This window comes from Xiphophorus couchianus, chromosome 5 (assembly GCF_001444195.1).
Source record: "Xiphophorus couchianus chromosome 5, X_couchianus-1.0, whole genome shotgun sequence".
In the NCBI taxonomy this organism is placed as follows: Eukaryota; Metazoa; Chordata; class Actinopteri; order Cyprinodontiformes; family Poeciliidae; genus Xiphophorus; species Xiphophorus couchianus.
This window is the reverse complement of record NC_040232.1, coordinates 22,910,184-22,918,496: the sequence shown is the minus strand read 5'-3', so window position 1 is coordinate 22,918,496 and position 8,313 is coordinate 22,910,184. Positions and strand designations below refer to the sequence as shown.

Here is an 8,313-nt window from a genome sequence, read left to right as displayed (position 1 = left end):
AGCCAACTCTATGCTTTTGGAGGCCCAGGATAGAATGTTATTTGGCGGGGTCAACAATATCCACACAGCATCATTAAGTTTTTTATAGCCTACTCCACAAGTTGGATTATTGTTGTATTTCTGTTTATTTGCTGATTAGTTTTGCATTTCGCCTTTATATGTAGCTTACTTTAGTGAACCAAAAATTAATTTGCTTCAGTTTGGCAGGATATTATGCTTGATTTTAATATGGGTCACATTATTTAACAATTACTACTTCACGTAACATTTTCCCTTTTTTTCACTCTTTAATTTCCGTAATATTATCAGTCGCATCTGATGGACCGGTTTACACGTAGAGGTTCATAATTTCTTTCATTGAAGCTTTTTTGGATGCTGTGCAGCTACGAGGACTTTTTGCTTACTTTTCTGCTTTCAAATATTTAATATCCTTTTAAGATCAAAAACGTACTTTTGAATAAATTTCCAGCTCAGACATTAGAAATGACTAAATATTGATATACAATCACCCCTAACAGTTGCAAAATTTGCTAATGCAATAGTGGATCTAGCCACAAGGCACTTTATAAGAAATCCAATTCATATCCAGAAATACAATCAAATCAAGTATAAAGACAGATTTAAATTCATCAACTCCAAACTTATTCTAGTTATTACAAAGGAGTAAAATTTAACTTTTATGGCCAGTCAATAACTATTTAGGAAGCACCCACTGAAGGTGATTTTTTTTAACATATATATTTAGCTATATGCTACAAGTGATTCCACAAATAGCCTTTTTACTGAAGAACTTACAATTTTTCCCCTTTAATTTGGTTTGGTACAAAATGGGCAGATAGTACATGAGACAATTTGGTAATGAGAAGGCAGACAAGACAGTTTTAGAGCACCAAATCCAATCCAAGATAGAAAGGATTATGTGGACGCTCTGTGCGTCCAAGTGATTCAGGAGGAAATGAAGTATAAGCCCGCATAGTTAGAAAGCTCATTAACTACATTCAAATCCCGTCACATGTTTGAAACCCCATACTTGAAAAGGAAATTCCGAATTAAGCTGAAAAACCAACAAGTAAACTGCTTGTACCAGAATTTTGCCATCATGTGACAGAATACAGGGTGTTTTTCAACCACTTGAACATTCTGTACATATTTGTAGTGTTCAAGACAGATTTGTCTCAATGTAATGCTCAAGAACAGAGGCAGATGGTTTACTGCGACGCTTTAATAAATGTCAGGGCAAAAAGGATTGAGTCAGTCCTGTGACTCTGACACAACAGTGACACCTAGTGGAGAAAGCTGTTGAGAAACTGAAACGTTGAAGACGTGATGCGTGACAAATGGAATGTGGTTTCTCTTATCAGTCGTGTTAACAATAAATCCCACACAGGGAGGTGTAATTTCGAATGACGTTTTATTACAGCCAGTAGTTTACGATACAAATCACCTCAAACTGCTCAGCAACCATTTCCCTGACATTGCCGACAGTTTGAGCACTGACACAGTAAAATGACATAAAACAGAGGAATGCATTCAAATTTATTACAATTTTCAATTTTATCTATTTTGCTATTTTTTTTAACTAATTTTTGTTTATGATCAAGGTCTAGTCAAACCATCTCTAGACCTGGCAGATTCAATTTCTTCTTTTTTTTTTTTTAAGAAATAATTTATCGTTTTGCGATGTTTTCTGAGTTTTAGGTTTTTCAATGTTTAAGTTTTTTTTCTCTTTTTCCATCGGTGAAGCAGGTTTCAAAATGCTCAAGCTGCAAGATAAAAAAGAATAAATAAATATTTCAGACAATAGTTTGAACAATGTTCATAATGTATAACTGCGTATTGTCCCCACCTTAGACGCTAGGAACACCGGCAGGTGTGGTGGACTTCTGCGCAGCCTCTTTGGCCTGGTGGGCCTGGAGCACAGCAACAGCCTCATCCACCTGAAACAGAAATGTGTGTGAACCCCAATGCAAAAGTAGTGTTTCCACACGAGTCAATATGTTAAAGATGAAGCAAACCTTGGAGCGCAGAGATTCAGGTGACTCAAGCATGTGAAGCAGCTCAGAGTTGTCTATCTCCAGAAGCATACCGGTGATCTTGCCAGCCAGGCTGGGATGCATATTCTGGATCAGGGGGAACAGACGCTCACCTGAGGAGGGAAGCAGCCAACTGGGTCATAAAACAGAACTCAACTGAAGGTGTTTTAAAGAGTCCCAGAAATCTCCATCAGAGCTGATGGTTCACTCACCCAGCATCTGCTTCTGCTCCTGAGGAGGAGCAGCAGCCAGCATGGAAGCAGTCAGGGGCTCCTGTCCTTGGACATGGACAGCAGGCTGAGGGACAGAAAGACGTCAGTCTAAATCAACTGTGCCAATAACGTAGGTATCTGTATGGGTCCAGATATTAAACATTTCTAGATCGTGTTTTAATGCCAATGTCCCCAATCCATAAGGGCAGATCTTTTCTATTTAATTCTATGGTTCTCAATTTATTTGACATTACACTTTGAATCCCTAATTCCACTTTCTGAGCAGTTTAGAGATAACACTAATGTGAATATGTAAATTGAGGCTAGAGCATATGAGTGTGTGGGTATGGATGAATTTTGAATCCCTAATTCCACTTATATATGTATTTAGACATGTACATCCAGATAAGATGGAAAAATTAACTAACTTGTGTCATTTTCTTAATTTTGTTTTTTTTTTTAATAGTGAGGCTCCATCTGGAAATACTGTATAAGTTTATGGGGTAGAAGTTCATAGGTTTCTTACTTCTTCCTACTCCTTTTTGAGCATGTTAAAATTATTGTACAAAAATGTGTCTTTTGCATTCCTTGCTCATGTGTGTGATTTTATATTTCTATCATGTTCAAAATAAATAAAGAAAACAAAAAATAAACGTGAAGCTATTGGTGTATTTAAGTGTGTTGTACTGGTGAAGAGTTATCAAATACATTTGTAATTCAGCACATCTCATGTCAATCCAGCACTGTCATTCTGTATTGGACTAGACAACACTAAACCTCAGATATTGGTATCAAAAGTGAAAAAAAGTGAATCTCTGTTTGAAACGATTGATTTGTACGTAAATGCAAAAGGCCCTCTTACTTGCTGCATGGCAACTTGTGGCTGGGACGCCATGTGTTGCTGTGGGTTGCGCACACCAGCAGCATATTTGTACCCAGGCATGGCACGGACTGGGGCTGCAGTGGCTGAAGCGCTGGCAGGGCGCTGGCCGAGGGCCTGGGTGGCTGAGGGGAGAACCAGAGAGACGATTGGTTAAAAACGCCCACAGAGAGCGACCACTTCGTTAGGATGCTGTGACGTGAAATCCTTACGCATGCGCTGGGAGGCCATCATGCGCGGGACCTGGGTGTTGGTGGTAGTGGTAGGACGAATGGTGTTGAAGGTCTGGGGCCTTGGTGCTGACGGACGCATGGCGTTGGGCATGTTTTGGAAATCTGAAGAAATTCCACACAATTAATGCACCGACATCAGGATGTTTAAGAGTTGAAGTTGCAGTATGCAAGTTTTATAAAAAATATATATTTCTTTTACATATTTGTTAAAACTGTCACTATATTGTGACACACGTATGGAAAAATCTGTGAAAACAAAAAAAACGCAAGCCGTCTTCTCCCAGTGTTGACTACAAAATACAATCACAGCCAGGAGGAGGGTCTCCTCCTTAACTTATCGATAAGTTACATACTGCAGCTTTAAAGGAACATAGGAGAAACGACTTACGCTGAGGTCGCACTCCCTGAGCGGCCCAGCGAGGACCGGGGCGGAGCTGGGCCAACTGGTTGGCGGAGTAATATGCAGCGCGGTTCTGAGCCTAACAACACCAACATGTATTGTTAAATACAAATCCACATAAAAGCACTAATGGATTATTAGCAAACAATGTTAATCAGCTGCTTGGGGGGTTCACCTGTGGAATAGCTGCCATGAAGTAGCCTGAGGGTGGAGCGGGCTGGTAGGGGTTGAGGACAGGGTTGGGCACGGCCCGGACCGTGGCCATCCTCTGCATGTACTGGTTGGTCAAGTGGGCTTGGCGCTCTTCCTTCCGCTGAGCCAGTGCCACATACAGAGGCTTCGTGGCCACGATGCGCCCATTCATCTCCGTTACGGCTTTAGTGGCCTCTTCTGGTGACGAGAAGCACACAAAGCCGAAACCTTTGCTGCGGCCGCCCTCCATCATCACCTAAAGCAAGAGTGGAAGACATTTGTTGCGTTTTCAGACCACCGGCTGAGACGTTTTGTCTGAAATAGAAGACTGGCTTTACCTTCGCACTGGTGATGGTCCCGAACGGGGAGAACTCCTTGCGCAGACGCTCGTCATCTAGGCCGTCGTCGAGGTTTTTAACATACAGGTTGACACCCTGGGAAAAGAGAAATGAAACAAAATAAAGCCCAACTTCAGTGGAATTTAAATAGTTACGATTCTGAAATGTGACTGAATGTTGATGCTATAAAACCAATCTTTATTCAATCTTGTATACCGATTTTAGATTGTTTCAGTCTTTTATTCTGTTAAGTTTGTTTTTATTTTAATAAATCTATAAATGCTGTTGTGGGTTTTTTATATTGTGCTTACTTAGCACAAAGGATGAAATTTAGTTATTGTGCTAATTGCTGTATATTGCGATAATGTTGATTAATTCTATATAGAGCCAATTCACAACAAAAGTCTTTATAAAGAAAAAGGTTCAATCACACATACATTCCAATTGGTCCTGGTTCTCAAGTAGTACAGTACGCTCAATAAGTTATTCAGACGTTTCTGTTCTCTGAATAAGGAAAACACTGTTCTAATCAAACAATTCAATTAAATTACATTTATCTTGCCTTCTCTATGAAGCAGTGGGGTTTGCATTTGAGCTGCCATACTGCTCAAACAATGCAGACCTTTATCAGTTTGTAAATGATTCACTGGATCTTATGACTGTATTACCAAATCAAAGGTTGTAAGTGTACTCCTGTGAGTACAAGATGTGGATTCATAAGATGTATATTCAGCCTTGACAGATGGTCAAAGTATCAAGTACACTCTATGTGTAAAAAAAAATATATGTATCTACAAATACACAGATGCATTTTGGTAGAAATAGTCAAAATAAATTATTTTTCAATCCAATTAATATACATGTCCTTGTTTTACTTACAGCCTTACACAGTATTGGGTCCTAAAAAGTTTATCTCTGCAGCTAGTTATTATCCACACATACAGATAAAGGAACCACATTTGTGACATTAAACAGAGGTCACAGCCAAGGTTAGCTTACGGTGCCATGTTGTCTCATCTCACTGACTACTTGAGAAATTTTAATTTTTTATTTTCTAGACTCATATCTCTATCAAACCCTGTAACATGTTAACTGTTAAACCATCACGGAACGAACACCAACCTGGTATCTGGTCATGCGATCTTGCTTCATCTGTTCAAATTTGCGTTTAAGTTCATTCTGGCGCTCGCCCTTCTTCTGCGCGCGGCCCACATACACCTGTCGGCCATTCAGTTCTTTGCCGTTCATGTCGTCCACGGCCTACAAAGCCACCAGAAATGGAGCCGACACACGTTCAGATTCAAATTCAAATGGCAAACGTGAAACTGAAGTTTGATAAAAAATAATAATAATAAAAAAAGACATGAAACCTATGCTAACCTTCTGAGCGTCTTCGTGTCTCTCAAAGCTGACAAAGCCGAATCCCTTGGACTTGCCGCCATCGTCTGTCATAACCCGGATGCTGAGCGCAGGACCTTCGGAAACAGGCAGGCTAATCAACACATCTACCCAGCCACTTCATACCCGATAGCTGGCGACTTGCAATCGTCGGCATCTGAAATCTTGACGTCTCACCATATTTACTAAATAACTCCTTCAGCTTCTCGTCATCCATGTCCTCCCCGAAGTTTTTGATGTAAACGTTGGTAAACTCTCTGGCACGTGCCCCCAGCTCAGCCTCCCTCTCTTTGCGCGACTTGAAGCGGCCGACAAATCTATTTAAAAAAATGACAAAAGTATGCTTAAATCACACACTTTGATATAAAACAGCAGGAGTATACAAATACAGACTGCATCAACGTGGTTACATCCAAATTATGGTTGATTTTTCTTAAGAATCAAATTCAAAATGTACCGATTCTCTGTATTTTAGAGATACTTTATTCGTAAATGTTTCGAGTTTACGGGACGCTGGTTGACAAAATGCAGGAAAACACAAAAATAGTGCTTTGAGTTAGGCGTCAAAATGTTTGTTAAACACATTCCCCTCACACGTTTTAAAAACAAAAGTGTAACAATCTCCACCACTTACACTTTTCTGTCATTGAGCAACATGCCGTTCATTTTCTCAATGGCACGCTCAGCTGCTTCGTGGGTCTCAAAGTGCACAAAACCGTAACCTTTTGAGCCATTTTCATCACAAACCACCTTAGAAAGGACAGATTTGAGGATGTTAAAAAAACATTGAAACACACACACACCATGCAGGCCAAGCATTACAAACTAGCTTAAATCTTGTGAAATCCTAACTCGTGCATTAACACAGAATAGATCTGTCGATGTCTTACCTTGCAAGAGAGGATGTTTCCAAACGCAGAGAAGGTGTCATAAAGGGCCTTGTTGTCAATGGACTTGTCTAGGTTTTTGATGAAGATGTTTCCCACCCCGCTCTTCCTCAAGGAGGGGTCACGCTGGGACCACATGATGCGGAGAGGCCTGCCCTTAATCACATCGAAGTTCATCGTGTCCAAAGCCCTTTCAGCTAGAAACGTTTTTTAAAAATAAAACAAAATAACCTTAGGCATCCTGTCGTATATTAAGTACGAGTGACATATCTTTGTAACTATATCCTACCATCAGCTGGTTGTTGGAAGTTAACATACGCATATCCCAGCGAACGGCGGGTGATCATGTCTCTGCACACTCTGATCGACAGGATGGGTCCGGCCGGGCTGAATTTCTCGTAGAGCATGGCCTCGGTAACATCTGGGTGCAGGTCTCCTACGTAGAGCGAGGCCATGGGGTAGCTAGGCGCGCTGGGATTCATGTCGGGCGACGTTTGTTTTCAATCAGATAGCTGTTTGAGTTCGACGCGCAATGGTGGCTGTCAGGACAGCTAAATACGTTTTCTTCACTCTGTTCTGGCAAATAAAAAGAGAAGAGACAGAAAAAAACCGTTAACTGCTAACAACGTGGGCTGTGTAGCTCGGCTATGTAGCAAAATGTCGGAGTGCGGCCTACCTGATATGGCTTAAATGTAACAATTTGAGAATTTTAGCGCCTTCAAAATCACAAAGAGTGCTAAACTATCGATACAACAAGACACAAACAGCGACAATTAACTTACTATTAGTAAGACTTCTTTAAATGTGAGAGGGGGGACTAACAGGCTATCGTTAATTAGCCGCGCTCTCAACAATGACGCTAGTAACGTAGCTTGCTAACAGCGTTTTCGTCGTTCAGTCTTTCGTTCTTTTCCGAAGGCAGCGTCTTCTTCGCGTTGCTTGGTTAGCAAATCAAATCCTGCTTCACCGATATTAGGTTTTCTTATAAAAATATGTCTGCGGGTGCTCACTAGCTTTTGGTTTGTTTCATAATAATAAAATGTGTGCCGAGGCTAGCTCCGGAGCACACCCTACGCAGACGGATTACAAGAATGAAAGGAAGGACGGGGGAGGCTGTTTCCAGATTCCAGTCGAAACGCCGGCGCGTGCACTAACCGTGGTTAACGTCACATATCTCGCGATATTTTATGTTTATGAGTAAAATAACGTGTAGAGAATTTAAATGAATACTCTTACTAAGAATTAACTATACGTCATTTGAAAAATGTAAACCCAGTTTCTCAGAAAATTGGAGCTTAAGACGAGCCCAGGGAAACGATTAGTTTTTATCCATAAATTCTAGCTTTGACAGGACAGGAAGAAAGTGACAAAACAAATATGGCTTTTTGGAGGGGTTGCTAGAAGAATGATGCAGGACCTGGAGACCTTGCTGTCAAAGAACTATGAACTATAGTTCATAGTTCATAGAAAAAGAAATATTGCAAAGGTCCAGACAAAATCCAGACCTCAAAATGATTTAATTGCTATTACAGAACCTTAAGAGAACAGTGCATAAAAAGAGCCATAAATCTACACAAATGGAACAATAAAGTGCTTTATTGTTTATTAGCAAGTGATGGCATTGTGGAAGCTGTTGTGTGATTCCTTTTACTTTAAAATATGTAGAACTTTAAAGACTAAATTTTGTTTATTATGCTCTGATATAAAAAACACCAGACTTGGAAGATGAAGTACTTTCTT

The 8,313-nt window shown here is 40.3% G+C and overlaps 1 protein-coding gene across 4 annotated transcripts; it reads right to left on the bottom strand.

Annotated features, from left to right (window-relative positions):
- Positions 1-1,394: 1,394 nt before the first annotated feature.
- LOC114144169 (polyadenylate-binding protein 1) lies at positions 1,395-7,676 on the bottom strand. Of its 4 annotated transcripts, none has more exons than XM_028016703.1 (16): positions 7,250-7,676; positions 6,863-7,149; positions 6,577-6,770; positions 6,321-6,436; positions 5,864-6,003; positions 5,669-5,763; positions 5,411-5,548; positions 4,289-4,384; positions 3,934-4,206; positions 3,747-3,837; positions 3,338-3,460; positions 3,108-3,250; positions 2,246-2,330; positions 2,016-2,146; positions 1,847-1,937; positions 1,395-1,763 (listed from the first exon to the last, which is right to left on the bottom strand). In XM_028016703.1, the coding sequence occupies exons 2-15, from the start codon at positions 7,053-7,055 to the stop codon at positions 1,848-1,850; spliced, it is 1,908 nt and encodes a 635-aa protein (XP_027872504.1). In that variant the 5' UTR covers positions 7,056-7,149; positions 7,250-7,676; the 3' UTR covers positions 1,395-1,763; position 1,847. The 4 variants fall into 4 exon arrangements, with proteins under 4 accessions (XP_027872504.1, XP_027872505.1, XP_027872502.1 ...); XM_028016704.1 differs by having other exon boundaries at positions 6,863-7,144; XM_028016701.1 differs by having other exon boundaries at positions 7,356-7,676.
- Between the last annotated feature and the right edge of the window lie 637 nt (positions 7,677-8,313).

Bases quoted from the DNA above. Each gene is read 5' to 3' on its own strand.
- LOC114144169 (XM_028016703.1), bottom strand. From the start codon at position 7,055: ATGAATCCCAGCGCGCCTAGCTACCCCATGGCCTCGCTCTACGTAGGA. The intron at 6,771-6,862 runs GTAGGATATAGT...AAACGTTTCTAG, and splicing joins CTTCCAACAACCAGCTGATG to CTGAAAGGGCTTTGGACACG. The intron at 4,385-5,410 runs GTTGGTGTTCGT...CTCTTTTCCCAG, and splicing joins ATCGCATGACCAGATACCAG to GGTGTCAACCTGTATGTTAA.